The sequence below is a fragment of the Onychostoma macrolepis genome, chromosome 25 (assembly GCF_012432095.1).
Source record: "Onychostoma macrolepis isolate SWU-2019 chromosome 25, ASM1243209v1, whole genome shotgun sequence".
Taxonomy (NCBI): Eukaryota; Metazoa; Chordata; class Actinopteri; order Cypriniformes; family Cyprinidae; genus Onychostoma; species Onychostoma macrolepis.
The window spans coordinates 18,861,349-18,877,098 of NC_081179.1; the positions used below are offsets into that span (position 1 = coordinate 18,861,349).

Below are 15,750 nucleotides of genomic sequence, written 5' to 3' on the forward strand. Positions count from 1 at the left end.
TTTTGATACTTTGCAAATGTCTTGAATGATCTACCTTTGTCCCTGCCATGGCATCCAAGGTGTTCAATACAACGAATTGAAGGTCCAAATGGCAGTTTCAATGCCGATTCAAAGGGCTCTACACGATCCCAGCCAAGGAATAAGGGAAAAATTATATACTTTTTAACCACAAATGCTCGACTTCACGCATCACATAATCATGTTGGAAAGGTCATGTGTCCACTCTAAAAAATGCTAGGTTAAATACAACCCGGTGCTGGGCAAATATTGGACAGAACACATGCTGGGTTGTTTTCAAAACCACAGTTGGGTCTAAACAACCCAATCAGTGAGTTCGTCCATATTTTACCCAGCATTTTTTAGAGTGTAGTCATTTCTTCGTCTGTGTACTATGGTTCAAAAAGGTAGGGTAGGTCAAAATACTAATTTTCTCCTCCAACTTCAAAATTGTCCGACATCATTGTTTCACCATTTTTCTGAAAAGGCATTCAACTTTCTTTGCACATCTGCTTTTTAAATACTGGGTTGGTACTTCCACCTACGTCACGTGTGACCTTTCCAGCGTGACTGCGTAATGCATGAAATTGAGCTAGTGCAAGATGAGCATTTGTGGTTAAAAAGTATGAATTATTATTATTATTTTTTTTTTTTAGAAAATGACAGATTGTTCCACTAGATAAGACCCTTATTGCTTGGCTGGGATCGTGTAGAGCCCTTTGAAGCTGCATTGAAACTGCAATTTAGACCTTCAACTCATTGGCTCCCATTGAAGTCCACTATATGGAGAAAAATCCTGGAATGTTTACCTCAAAAACCTTAATTTCTTTTTGACTGAAGAAATAAAGAAATGAACATCTTGGATGACATAGGGTTGAGTAAATTATCAGGAAATGTTTATTCTGGAAGTGAACTAATCCTTTTTTTTTTTTCTTAAAAGATGTAATTGCACTTGTTTACCAAGGAGGCAGCTGTATCAGGGAAGATGCTTGAGGTGGAATACAAGAATGTGATGTTCCTATCATTCATGCAGACAAGCATGATGAAAATCTTAATTTGAGAATGAGGTTTATAGCAGGTATTAACAGGGGTTAAATCAGGATTAAGTTATTAAATTATACTAAATGAATTGAATTAGTAATGAAGTTGACACATTACTAATTTAAGAGATTCTGTTTCTGAATGGAAGATAAAAACATTTTTTCCCCCAATATTCCCACATAGGAATTCTAAAAATTGACTGAAAACCATTATGGTCCTTATTTGCCACATTTTCAGACACTCATCCTGCTCTCTGTTTGACAGCTGTACCAATTACACCACTATATTTGAATGCCTGGGGTGTGAGAGTCCCAGGTAGCCATCAGCACCAGACCAGCCGTTTGGAAACAAAAATAGAACAGTTGGAAATGTGCTGCTCCATATGTATTCACAAGCTCATCTACTGAATGAGCAATAATGTTTCCAGTCTCTTTAGACCTGCCTGGCTTTGCTTTGTAGAGATCAAATTGCAGTTGATATTCCTTCCAGTTAATTTGCTAAGCTGGAAATGGAAGGTAAAGTTGCTGCTATACTTTAGGTTTTGTAAAATTTGCAATATGGGCACTTTGTACTTTTTTTTATTATAGACTTAGAAGTGGTACTAGAGTTTTTAAACAATAAATTGAACTTATTTTTATAAATGAATTGCATCAGTTTGTATGTCACCTGGCTATTTTTCCATGTGTTCCCTCTGGAACTTTCTTATGGGATCTTAGAATAGCAGTTAATCTGTGGTTAACAATAAGAATGAATAGCTTTTTCCCAAGAATTTATTTTTTTCAAATGCATCAAAAGAATTGTTAAATGAACCAGAATCTACATTTCTTATAATTTCCATCTCTAGTCATATCAAGACACAACTTGTCTGCACTTTCCATTGTACCTTCAAGTTGGAATTTGAATATGGAATGTGAATATTCAAATTTGAGTTATGGAATGTGATTATTAATTTTGTATGTGACATTCGTCCAATGGGGAAACCTATCCAAATGATTTAATTATTATTCATAATGCAAAAATAATATTCACCCAAAGAATGCTATGCTAACATTCCCATTAACTTATGAAAACCTTATTTCTGAATGTACATTTCAGGAAGAAGAAGGAAAAAATAATAATGTTCATGAACATTATATAAGTAATAATTTTCTTTTTCTTACTTTTTCTTTATTTACTTATTTATAAGCCACAGCTCAATCAAAACTGTTGGTGGGGCACTGTTCCTTTTGCTTTAAAAGGGAAGGTTAAATACAAATTTTTACTGTATATGCGAAGAAATGCCTTTTGTTTATTAGCTTGCTGGTGTCTTGATATTCATTATCTCTGCGTCATGTGTGGGCTTCACTTTGATTAAAAATATACACAATCTAAAGAGGTTATTTATATGCAGGGGGTTCGGGTGGAGATGAGGGATTTGATATTGTGTTTCAGGTGTTTGAGAGCCTATTGGTTCTCTGAATGCATCTACTACCATAAACAGAGAGATGAGATTTCCTTGGTCATAGGGGAATACAATATATACTTATGATGCCCGCTGCCCACAGATTCGTTATTCTTCCTCCATTCTTCTGGCTGTGTCTGCCTCAGCTCATAGGTAAGATGCAGTTTTCTCTGTTATTCCTTTGCTTATCCTATTGTTCATGTCTTTATTCTGTTGGAATTGCTAGATGCATTTTAGCCACCTGCAGTATAGTTTAAAAAAATGTTTAAAAAAAAAACTGGTGGTGTTGACAGGCAATTGTTCTTTGTGGAATTTCTGATTTTAACTGATTTGTTCAGTTTTTTTTGTCATTGTAAGCATAATTTGAGGCAAGTTGGTTTGTGTGACAGAAATGTTGAAAGCTTTTGCAAATTGTTTGTTCAGACTTACATTGATATGTTGGGAAATCAATTATCATGTTTAATTTAATTTGTCATAAGACACTAATTCTGCATCCTTACTGGGAATACAGAAAACTTGTATTGAAAAATCACTTTGCTATTTTAGATGCACACTTGGTAGATGAAATGTAATGTGTTGATTTGAGTTTTGGAAACGGTATCCGATTCGGCTTTTAGGATCGGAAGGTGATATGCCAGTGTTTATCTTGCTGTCAAGATTTAATCTTTAAATAAATATTAGGCTTCAGCTGACAGGTCTAAAATGACGCACAGGGATCTCTTAGATAATGATGCTATGGCTAGAATCTGTGGTGTTGGCATAGTTAAAATGTAAATGCCTTTACTACATATTTACTCAAATTATCACAATGATACTCATTGTCAAACCTTAGACCTGGCATTGCAATTTGCATTTTGAAAGTAATCCTGAGATACAAAGTAGATTAGAGAGTTGGCAATTGTTTAGTTTTGAGCTATTTTAACATACTGTTTTAGTAGGAAAATTCATGTTGTACAATTTAATTAAAAATATTTAATTAATATAAGAAAATTTAATTTTAATATTATCACATATATTGAATATAATATATTATAGTGCTGTCAAACGATTAATCGCATCCAAAATAAGTTTTTGTTTGCACTATATGTGTCTACTGTGTATATTTATTTTGTATATATAAAGACACACACATACAGTATATATTTCGAATATATTTACATGTTTATATTTATATTCATATAATTTATATTATATAAAAATATATTTAATATATAAATATAACATCCCAGGTGAAAAACAAGTGCACTTCCATAATGTACTTAAAGTGCTCTATTTTCGCGCACTAATTTTGTACTTAATATACTAAAAATGATGGTTTAGTGCTTCTTAAGGTCAACTTAAGAATATGAACTAAAATGCACTTTTAGCATACTATCTTTGTATTTAAAAAATTTATTTAGGTACCACTTGTAGTACACTTGAACCCATCTTTCATACACTAGTACACTCAAGTGTACTACAAGTGGTAGCTAAATACATTTTTTAAATACAAAGATAGTATGTTAAAAGTGCATTTTAGTTCATATTCATGGTGTCTGAAATAGCACAGTCGAGTACACTTAGATGATCTTAAGTTGACCTTAAAGAGCACTAAACCATCATTTTTAGTATATTAAGTACAAAATTAGTGCGCGAAAATAGAGCACTTTAAGTACATTATGGAAGTGTACTTGTTTTTCACCTGGGATAGTGTTCTTAAATATATACATGCATTTGGATGCGATTAATCGTTTGACAGCACCAATATAATATAATCTATTATATTATATTATAATATGGTAAATTAGTAAATTACAGAATTTTCATTGGGTTTCATTGGACCTTGTAGTTAATTTTGATAATTTGGTCATACAGTCAAGTTAGGCTCAGCCTTTAAATAAATGGAAATCAAACCCACAAAAAAAGGGGTTTCCATTAAAAAAGTTGACGTCATGATCTGAGTCATTATGTTAGATCAGTTTCAGATGATTGGGAGGGAAGGAATAGAGGTGGGGTCATGATTTTGATTGTCACCCAGAAACAGGCTTAGCACAGAGCATCTCTTGAGATTTTCTGTGCAAAAATAGCATATGATTCACTTTAGACCAGAGGATTTATGGACTTATTTGAACTAGTGATAATTGGTGGTTAGTTTGGTTACTTGTCATTTTGCAGGCATCCTAGTGTTAAAACATTATCCAATGCACAAAAAATAGTTTATAAAAACATTTACTTGAGAATAAGTGGTTTTGTTGCACGTCACAGGATTGCATACATATATGTGTATTTACAGTATATATATATATATATATATATATATATATAAGATAGATAGATAGATTCTTTAACTTTTAAATTAAACCACACAAGCTTAAAGAGTAAGCCATGCACAGTCCGTTTTCTTTGCAGATAAAAATATATGCATTATTTTTGTACTGATAATTACCATTATTCCATACTGTCATATTACCAGTGATTTGTGTTTATCACTGTTGTAAATTGTCCATTTTATTCAACAGGGGCAAAAACTAAAATTAGCCAAGATGTCGGAGTGAGTAAATATTTTGATTTCCCCTTTATAGATTATCATCATCTTCCTCAACTATCAGAAATTGTTTATTTTTATATTTGTGTATACTGTACATAAAAAAATAAAAATATATATAAAAAAATTACAGTGTCTTGTGGTGATTAGTTACTGGTTTAACAATATATTTTAATGATTCCAAAACACCTCAGGAAAAAGATGTCGTCGAGTCGCAAGCATCATCTGAAGGTACTACATGATTCAAAACGAATTCTATTTGTCAATATTCATGTAACAAGTAACAATGACACCCAAGCCTCTCTGTGTCGCAGAGCTTGATGCTTTCCATCGCTAAAGGTATACTGGAACAGGAAGTAAAGGACAGAGAGGTGGAGAGGCAGAGATACATGGCAGAGACCTGCCAGCCTCTGTCTCTACCTTCAGGCACACAATCATTACAGGTAAAGGACAATAAATTCACCTTATAAAAAAGAAAACATTGTAAATGGATAACTGAAATAAAATAAATATATTATTTATAGGAACTCTGCAGGGAGCTTCACCACAAAATTGATGTCATTGACGAGGAGAGATATGATCTGGAAATGAAAGTCAACAAGAGCGAAAAGGAGGTAAGATGTCATCTAAATTTTAATCCAATCCAATTTGTATTTTGTCTCGTAGTTTCTATACTGATGGCCCTCATTCACTGACTCTAGATCGAGGACCTGAATATCAAAGTTATTGACCTGAAGGGCAAGTTCAAGAAGCCAACTCTGAGGAAGGTGCGCATGTCGGCCGACGCTATGCTTCAAGCTCTGCTGGGCTCCAAACACAAGGTGTCTCTGGATCTGAGAGCCAACCTTAAACAAGTCAAGAAGGAGGTCAAAGAGGAGGTGAGCGATAAACTGCATTGTTCCAATGACGTTCCCCTGAGGTTCCTGTATTTCTTTGTCCAAAAGATGCTGATTTTAGACTCTTAATCTTTTGGCTGACTGACCAAATGTCTTTCATGTACTCTTCAAAGGATAAGGAACTGCGTGATGTTGGTGACTGGCGTAAGAATGTTGAAGACAAGGCTGGCATGGATGGCAGGAAGAAGATGTTTGAAGCCGAGGCTTAAATTTTTAGTTTTTTGAAGTTCAATATGCTGCTGAATTACAATTGGCCTAAAATTCTGTGATCAACTCTTTATGTACTTAAAACACACTCATTTACATTTGATAATGACAAAGCTGTCGAAAGTAAATATGATCATTTAGTTTTCTGTTCGACACTGGTATTGAAATGTGTATTCACAACCCATGTCTCAAAGTCTTACACTATCATTAAATTGGTTAAGCAAGAATGAAGTCCTGTGTTCATTTTGCCGCATAAACCACTTTGTTACCAGCTTTTTATTTTATATTATTTCCTCACCGATCTGTGGAACAAGTAAGTATTTATTGTCAGTTGTATTATCCATTTGGTTTATGACTGAATAAAAGCTGATAACCTATTTTATTATGATTAAATACAACAGATAACAGTGACACCTTCCTGGCACCTGAAAGAAACTGACCGGAAACTGGAGAATGCTGAACACACAATCCTGAAGGTACAATCTACCGTGGATGAATGGATGAATATATATATATATATATATATAGATATAGATATAGATAGATAGATAGTGGATGGATATCTATCTAGTGGATAGATAGATAGATAGATATAGAGTAGATGAATAAATAGATAGATAGATAGAGAGATATATTCTTGTAAAGCAAAAGGCCTTTGTGAGAAAGTCATCCTCAAAATAAAAGAATGGCTATCTTGAAGGACAGGTTATTTATACTGATAGTGCAGCGAAGGAGGGATAGTGCCGTATTTCATGACCTTGTCAGCTCATTGGTGTGGTGGATAATCCACTTCCATAAAGAGAAACCATGGATTTACAGAGAGATCAGAGAATGCAATATATACCTACTTAACACGACCGTAGCCCGTGTCTCATTTTGACAACCATCTGTCTCTAAAAGACGTTCTTCTGTTCTTCTAAAAAGGTGAGAGCAGTTCCCTTGCTTCATTGTCTTAGTCTTTCAAATACTTTTTTTTTTTTTTTTTGTAGATTTTTGTCGAAAGTTGTAAAATAATAGTTTGTGTGATTGATGATGGAGGTGATGGAGAACTTTATCATTGGGGTTGGTTCTTCTACCATAAGTCGCTATGGTAAGAAGCCACCTGCTGAGAACCTTAATGTAACATAAAGATTCCTTGTTGTACTAGTTTTATAGGCATTTACTGTAAACCAAGTTGATTTGTTAATGATTTGTGAAAATATCTTCAGATAGTCCGTACAACATTGTATGATCATTGCTGGTGATTCTGACTCATGAAAACTTTTGGACTTATCTAAAGTAATTTATTCTGGAAATACCATGCTAAAAAGCAAAGCAACCATTCTGATTGGTTACCTAAAGGGTGAGGTCAGGTTTGATATACTGACTGCTGAAGTGACCATTGGAAAGTGAACACCAAGACAAGCATAAATTTGAAACTGATCCTTAAGTCTTACTCCACCTGTCAGCACCTTCTTACGGACCTCCTTATTAACTACTGTCTCGTATAAAACTGATTTGAAGTACTTTTTAACCCGAAAGATAATGCTGTATATTCACAAAAACCTTCTTGTTCATCTTATACATCTTGTGTACTGATCTGGAATGGCTTAACCTCTGGGAACATCTGGAATATGATTATACAGTACATATTTCCTCAGAGACCTGATTGGTCTCGAATTTTAAAGAGTTATTGAATTGCTCTTTTACCAAACCTTCACACAAGAAGACCATTTTACTACTACTTGATCTATTCTGCCATGTGTTTTCTGCTAAACATGTCCTCAATCTTCTTCCATGGCTACTTAGAATAGTCCTTCTGCAAATAGCCTTATGTGACCTAACTGTTGTCTTCACAGCTTTCTAAGTATGTCATTGAGGCATTAAGAGTCCATTTAAGTGTACTAAATTAGTCAATCAGTTTGTCATCAGTTAGCCAGTTAGTCCGGTCTGTCTCTCAGAGCTGGAGTATATTAAGAAAGACATTTGAGACGGTTGTTTAGCGGGGAATAAAGGAGAGCTGTGTTGTCATGTCTTTGACATCTCAAAGATGTGCTAGAGGATGGGGCTGTGTCTGCAGCTGATGTACTGGCCTTGAGATCATATTGCATCGACCTCCTGGAGAAAATCCTCTCGGATGAGTCAAAGACGCTTGGGAACCATGTGGTCTTCTTTAGTTTACACAACTCTTGACATTAAGGGCATTGCGAAAAGGTCACATGATCAGAATGTCTATGGATTTGGTGCCATGGGATTGTTTGGTGCTTGGGATTATTACAGATAACAAGTTGCCCTATTCAAAATGTAATAAGTAGTGATTTATTTGAATTTAAGTAATATAACTGATTACATTTGATTATTTTTCTAAATTTCAAACAAATGTTAGTATTACTCTACACTAATTAGTCAATCTTTCAAAATTCTTCATCACTTGAATTAAGATTAGAATAATATAATTTTAAAGCACAGCTACCACAAAATCAGACTTTAGCACCTTTTTTTTTACTTTGAGATCGTTCTGATTTTTAGTTTTTACATTTCCAGCACTGGAATGCATTTTTATCACTCGACATTGTGGCAATTCTCAGACAGGTTGTAGCCTAAAGCTTTCAGCAGCAATGTGGTGCGCAGCAAAATCAAAGAAAAGCATCAGAATAGCATTGCTTTACTAAACAACCTTTTAATGGCAGGAGGCATTCTGCACATCAAAACAAAGCAACAAATTAATATTAGTCAACATATCCTAACTTTTTGCAGAAAATATTTAGATGTAACCCCCTTTGTAATTGATAACATTTTAATAAGTAACTGTAATTTAATTACACTTTTTTTCTTCAGTAACTGTAATGGATTACAGCGGCATTTATTTTGTAATAAAATTATGTAACACTGTTACATGTACTAGTTACTCCCCAACACTGTCCATCCTTTAACTGTTGAGGTTGTTGAATGCCGCACTTGATTGACATCACTGTCGGCTGGCTTACGTCACTTCAGAGTTCCTACTGGTGGTGCAAATGCCATAAATGGCCCTATGCGAAGATTTTGTTCTCGGTGGACCTCCCTGGTGGCAATAGAGTATAATAGAGTTCTTATAACTCCCTGATGCGAAAGAATGATGTAAAATTTAGTTATAATATGCACCCTTTAGGTATTAATATGTATCCTTAATGTAAGGGTGTCTTGTTTGGTTCGATTGAAAGAACTCAAGTTCGTTTCCCTTCTTGATGCGGACATTTTGGGCAGGTCTGAATACAACAATCGCACTCAGGTGCAGACCAAACAACTACACCGAGACCCAGCTGAAGAGGTGGTCTCGGTCCACTTCCAAACGAACTCTGGTGCGGTTTGTTTAAGGTGTGAATATGAACCGGCCTCGATCCGATCCAATTGCTGAAAGCACACTCAGAAACACACAGCTCGCGCTTATAGTGCTGTTGTTTGCATTTCAATATCTTAAATCACTTGTTTTTAAACCGTAATGCTTAAAACGTGTGCAAATTATGAGTTTTCGAGACCATGGCGCTAGAGCGTGACACGGGAGTGGATTTTCAAACCTCTCCCGTCCCACTCCCACAAAAAAAAATCTTGTCCCGTCCCAATCCCACGAAAAAACTGGGGGAAAATCCTGTCCCGTTCCAATCCCGGAAAAATTACTCCCATTCCCTCTCACTCCTGTGTTGTGTTTTTTTTTTTTTTTTTTTTGGGCCGGAATCTGTCAGTTACATTAAAAATACTGTACAGATCACAGCGTGCCCACCTTAATTGAATAAAAATCCAAAATGTAGTTTTTTGTTATTATATTGAACTGAAAACCAGCTTAAACAATGCACAGTGTGCATTGCACACACATTACATTTTATGTAAACCATCCATGCTAACACACACGTTTTCTAGGCTATTTGAATTTTTTCATTTGAAAGTAGACATTTCACTCTCTATAGATATAATTTTCATAGACGGAGTTTCAAAGTTTTTCGTACAAGTTCACAGAGACCTAGACGGCAATAGCGCATCCTGTTTGCTTTAATTACTTTACAGAAACGTTTTGTTGTTATTCTGAGTGCACATAAATAAACGTAGAGTCTTTACAGATTCGAAAGATGTATTAGGCTACTTTTATCTGTATGACCAAAAACTACGGAGATTTTAAGAGCAAGCGCACCGGCACCTGTCCTGCAGCGAGCGTGCAATTCAGCTTCCACTCTCCACACAAACACTTCAATAGCGCACATTTCTCTAGGTTAACATCATATTGAGTGGCCATGTAAAGTTGCTACTACATACATCTTTCAGATGAAAAGCCATATTTGAGGTCGATGAATGATAGTGTGTATTACCACATAGACCAGCCGTTAACAATCTGTCCGTCACGGATTGCGTCATTCACTTAACCAGCCACACCAAAGCAAACAGGAGGAGAGCATAAAGAGACAGGGCAACTAGAATTGAGTTCAGAATTTAAAAAAAGCGCACATTTATCTAGGTTAAATATTTAAACTAACATTTTGATATGCTTTAAGTATTTCATATCTATAGATTTTATTTTCGGCAACATTGTATTACATAGTCTCATTTGATGCTCGTAAGTTTCTTCATATTGTGTTAGTATCTGATAACACCAAGTCAGTAAAAGAATAAAAATTGCACTACGAAAGATCTCCATGATTAGCCTGTTTTTGCACTTCCTGTTTTTCCCTGCTTGAGAATTTCTGTCGGATCTACAACCGACTGTAGGATCTACAACCTTATAGTGTATTCACACCTGTCTTGTTTGGTTCGACTGAATCAAATTCAAGTTTCACACTGGCCTTTTTGCAAGTGAACCAGAAATTGTAAACAAAACCACACGTGTGCTAAGGTGCCATTCATTGGATCATCCATTCAACCGTAACAGAGTTCATCTGGAAGCAGATCGAGACCACCTGGGTCTCGGTACGGTTGTTTGGTCCGCACCCAAGTGTGAGTGCTGTATTCACACCTGCCCAAAAGTTCTGCACCAAGAGGGGAAACAAACTTGAGTTTGATTCAGTCGAACCAAACAAGACAGGTGTGAATACACTATAAGGTTGTAGATCCAAACTCTGTAAAAAAAAAAAAACCTTGGCCTACCACCACTGGATTCTTCAGCAAAGTTGTTGTACAGTAAAAATTGTGGTTTATAACTTGTTGACAGGCCAGAAAACATTCCCTAGAAAAATGCACACTGAAGTATGCAATTTGATGGTAACAAGCTTAAGTACTCAAGGAGGGTGTGATGTTGTTATTCAGAAGTAATTTAACTTTCTCAGTAAGATTCTCTTCAAAATGAAGCTCCATCATGACAACAGTATAACGGACTGTAAAAGACAATTCGTGCTAATGCACACTATAGTGCCCCTTGTGGCAATGCTGAGAATGCATTATGCGTTGCGATCTGACATATTTTGAAACTACGTTATGCTTGTGTACCTACAGAAGCATTTGTGTTCATGTGCATAGTGCTTTTCACCCAAAATGGATGGTCCTCTAGATCATCTAATGCTTATTTTATTTCTTGAGCTTCACTGCTTTATTTTATTGTAAAGTAGAGTTCAGACAGCAGTGTAGGGAGAGGGCTCTGATATATTTTGAAAGTATGCATAACCCACTGTGCCACAGCTCTGATGTATTTCTCTTTTTTCTTTCTATCAAAAAGGTGCAAATAAACTCTTGGAAATGACTGAGTAAGTATGCCTTTCCATCACTCAAGTGTGATTTTTTTTTTTTAAGACTAAGTCAACACAGCATAATACCACTGTAAGGATGATTATATAGTAAAATGGATGCAAGAAAGAAAACACCATCAATGTTCTGGGTAACACTTTATTTTAAGGGGTCCATAATACAGAGTAATTACCTAGTAAAGTACTTAGTAGTAGTTGTTGTACTTACATGAAATAAAATGTACTTACCATGTAACTAAGTTATGGAACAGCCTGTAATTACAGTTTGTAATTATGTATATGTAATAGGCAGCTACTGTTACACATATGTAACAGACCGAGTCTGTTACACAGCTACTTATGTAACCAAAAGATTGTTGCATATGTGTTGCAGACTTTATACAACGTAATAATAAATGTAAGTACACAGACATAAGCTACTTAAAATAAAGTGCATCAAGATTGTACTTAAGTGTACTTCATGTGTATACTGTACACCTTATCCAGCTGCACTTTAGTTTGATTTAACCCACCAGTGCACAGCTAAGATACATGTAATACATTTCTAATTACATTACAATTACATAATATTACACAGGCAAAAGCTACTTAAAATAAAGTGTATCAAGATTGTACTTAAGTGTCCAAGTAGCTGTGTAACAGACTCGGTTTGTTACATTTGTGTAACAGTAGCTGCCTATTACATCTACATAATTACAAACTGTAATTGCAGGCTGTTCCATAACTTAGTTACATGGTAAGTACATTTTAATTCATGTAAGTACAACGGTTACTACTAAGTACTTAATTAGGTAATTACTCTGTATTATGACACCTTGTGATGGATCCACCATAAGCATTAGCAAAATCACATCAACAACAAAAAAAAATAAAAAAATAAGTCCATAGCCACAACCAGGGATCAGTGTGAAATTGTGGTGTGATCGAGGTCCAGATTTGAGGAGCCCTGGTCTAGCCTCTCAAACACACAGAGGACAAACTACAGCACAACTTTACCAGTAGACGTAATATCACCATCTCCCCTCTAGACAAGACATACACTGAATTTAAAGGAGGTGGACCACTTAAGAAGAAAAAGGGGAGTAACAAATTACAAATACATACAGACATGAAACACAAATGTCCTGAAATTAACATAATACATTTTACTAAAATTAGAGCCATGGATAACTTTAGTTAATGTAAATAGCATTGTGCTAGACAAAAATCACATTGATCAAGACATCACATTTTTAATGTTCCCTCCAACTAAACATAGTTGGTACATTCCAACTTCCTTCAGAAATCTAATAAAACAGCTCAACTTCCTGTTTGAACCCCTTTGTTAGCAGTCTGGCTTGGGCACACAACACAACAGGTACATTTTATTATCTAAATCCTATTTTTAATCTGTATCTTCAAGTTAAGAGAATTTTAACTGGTTTTAACATTTTAGCCTTAAGCCAAATAACCAAGCCTGTGCACTGACTCAGTAAAAATGACAATAAAGATTGCTAAACCAATTGTACCAATGTGCTTGCTTTTATTAATCAGTACAAATATATTCTGTAGAAGTTATGTGTGGCCCAATACATGGCCATCACACCCCCCCCAACCTAAGATCTCACGCTGGTAAGCGGGAGAGGAAGTCGGCAGCAGCGTTAGTCTTCCCAGGAACATACTGGATAGTAAACTTATAAGGCTGTATAGAAAGATACCAGCGAGTAATTCGAGCATTTGTATCTTGCATTCTGTCCATCCATTGTAATGGCCGATGATCCGTTTCAAGGGTAAACTCTCTACTTAAAAGATAGTACTTGAAGGTATCTAAGGCTCATTTCACCGCTAGGCACTCCTTTTCAGTAGTAGAGTACCGTACCTCTCTCGCATGCAGCTTCCTGCTGATTTAGGCTACTGGATGTCTACTGTCTGACTGAAAATTGAGTGTTTAATCTTATCATTATACATGACTGACACTCTATCCTCCAATTTGATACTGTTAAGTGCTTTGACACAATCTGCATTGTAAAAGCGCTATATAAATAAAGGTGACATTGACATTGACATTGACTCACCCTGAAGGAGCACTGCCCCTATGCCAGTATCAGAGGCGTCGGTCTGCAAAACGAATGGTTCTTCAAATTTGGGGCAATAAAGTACTGGGTCCTTACATAAGCATCTTTGGCTTCATTTGTCCAGAAGATCTGATTAGGACAGTTCTGCCACACGAATAGAAAAGTTTGGTACGAATCTTCGGTACCAACCTGCCATCCCCAAGAATGATCGAATCTGGGTCTTTGTGTGTGGAAGAGGACAGTTTTGAATAGCCTCAATTTTTTGAATTTGTGGTCGGATGACACCATTACCAACAACATACCCTAGGTACTCCGTTTCCTTTTTAGCTATGGCACATTTAGAGGAGTTAATGGAAAGACCTGCTTACTGAATACGCCGAAACACATTCTTTAAATGTTGGAGGTGTTGTTCCCAGGATACACTGTAAATAATAATATCATCCAGGTAAGCAGCTACATAATCACCCAGGCCAGATAGAACACAGTCCATAAGTCTTTGAAATGTAGCTGGGGCTCCATGTAAACCAAAAGGCATAACAGAGAACTGGAAGAACCCCCAGGGGGTGCGGAAAGCAGTCAACTCTTTTGACTGAACGCTCAAGGGAACCTGCCAGTAACCCTTACATAAATCGATAGTGGTAATCAATTTAGCCTTGCCCAGACGATCAATCAATTCATCAATCTATTGGGTAGGAGTCGAATCTGGACACAGAATTAAGATATCGAAAGTCCACACAAAAACGAAGACTACCGTCCTTTTTAGGGACCAACACCACAGGACTACACCAATCACTTCGAGAGGGTTCAATGATGTTCATAGTCAGCATCTGATCCAATTCCTCTTTTAGAGATGTCAAGAGACGTTCAGGGACAAGATAACTCCTGCGCCAAGGGATTGCTCCTTCACAGAGTACTATGTCATGCTCTACCAAACTAGTTCTTCCAGGAGTCTCTCTAAACACTTCTGGGCTACAAAGATCTTGAAGCTCAGCTTGTTGGTACAATGAAAGGTGCCGGAGATCCAAAGTAGCCCTTGATGAAATAGGCAGGTACTGTTCATGAACTTCCTCTTCACCTTCCACCCTGCGGAGCATTAGAACCTCCACCCCTGCATCATGCTATTCTTTTAACAAGTTGATATGGAGTATCCGTTTGGACTGGATCTGCCCTGGCAAGGCAATCTCATACGTGGTAGATCCAAGTTTCTGAATCACCTCAAAAGGCCCTTGCCATTTAGCCAATAGCTTACTGTTGTCACTCGGCAGCATCACCAACACTTTAGCTCCTGTCTGAAAACTTCTAGCTCTCGCCTTTTTGTCATACCAAGTTTGCTCTCGAGTTTGAGAGTCAGTCAGATTCTTCCGAGCAAGTTCCGACATACTCTCCAGCTTTTCCCTCATTTGGAGGACATAGGCAACAACATTTTGGGGATCAGGTATCTTATGGCTTCCTTTCAAGGTTTCCTCCAGAAGGGACAGGGGTTCTCTGACCTCATGGACAGTTCAAAAGGGGAAAATCCCAAAGAAGCCTGAGGAACCTCCCTATATGCGAATAACAGATAAGGGAGCCATTGGTCCCAATCAGCCCCAGTATCGCTGACAAATTTACGTAGCATTTGCTTCAGGGTCTGGTTGAATCTTTCAACCAGACCATCTGTCTGTGGATGGTAGGGTGTGGTCCTTAACTCTTTTATCCCTAACAACTGATACACTTGTTTTAACAATTTGGACATGAAACTAGATCCCTGATCAGTCACTATGGTCCGGGGAAAACCCACTCTAGAAAACAGTTGAACAAGACAAAGAGCTACATTTCTAGCTCTCACTGTTTTAAGAGGAAAGACTTCTGGATATCTAGTGGCATAATCCGTGATAACCAACATGTATCGATTTCCTGTCTTGCTCCG

General features: G+C 36.5%; 1 protein-coding gene across 2 annotated transcripts; it reads left to right on the forward strand.

Moving 5' to 3' along the window:
* Positions 1-2,532: 2,532 nt before the first annotated feature.
* Positions 2,533-6,282, forward strand: tnni2a.1 (troponin I type 2a (skeletal, fast), tandem duplicate 1). 2 transcript variants are annotated; one of them, XM_058767362.1, is made up of 7 exons: positions 2,533-2,632; positions 4,978-5,009; positions 5,198-5,234; positions 5,318-5,446; positions 5,528-5,617; positions 5,705-5,881; positions 6,013-6,282. In XM_058767362.1, exons 2-7 carry the CDS (start codon positions 5,002-5,004, stop codon positions 6,106-6,108), a joined length of 537 nt encoding a protein of 178 aa, XP_058623345.1. In that variant the 5' UTR covers positions 2,533-2,632; positions 4,978-5,001; the 3' UTR covers positions 6,109-6,282. The 2 variants fall into 2 exon arrangements, with proteins under 2 accessions (XP_058623345.1, XP_058623344.1); XM_058767361.1 differs by lacking the exons at positions 2,533-2,632; positions 4,978-5,009 and having other exon boundaries at positions 5,178-5,234.
* The last annotated feature ends 9,468 nt before the right edge of the window (positions 6,283-15,750 follow it).

Coding starts and splice junctions, on each gene's coding strand:
- tnni2a.1 (XM_058767361.1), top strand. CDS start 5,178: ATGATTCCAAAACACCTCAGGAAAAAGATGTCGTCGAGTCGCAAGCAT. Junction 5,235..5,317: donor GTCGCAAGCATCATCTGAAG/GTACTACATGAT, acceptor TCTGTGTCGCAG/AGCTTGATGCTTTCCATCGC. Junction 5,618..5,704: donor TCAACAAGAGCGAAAAGGAG/GTAAGATGTCAT, acceptor CACTGACTCTAG/ATCGAGGACCTGAATATCAA.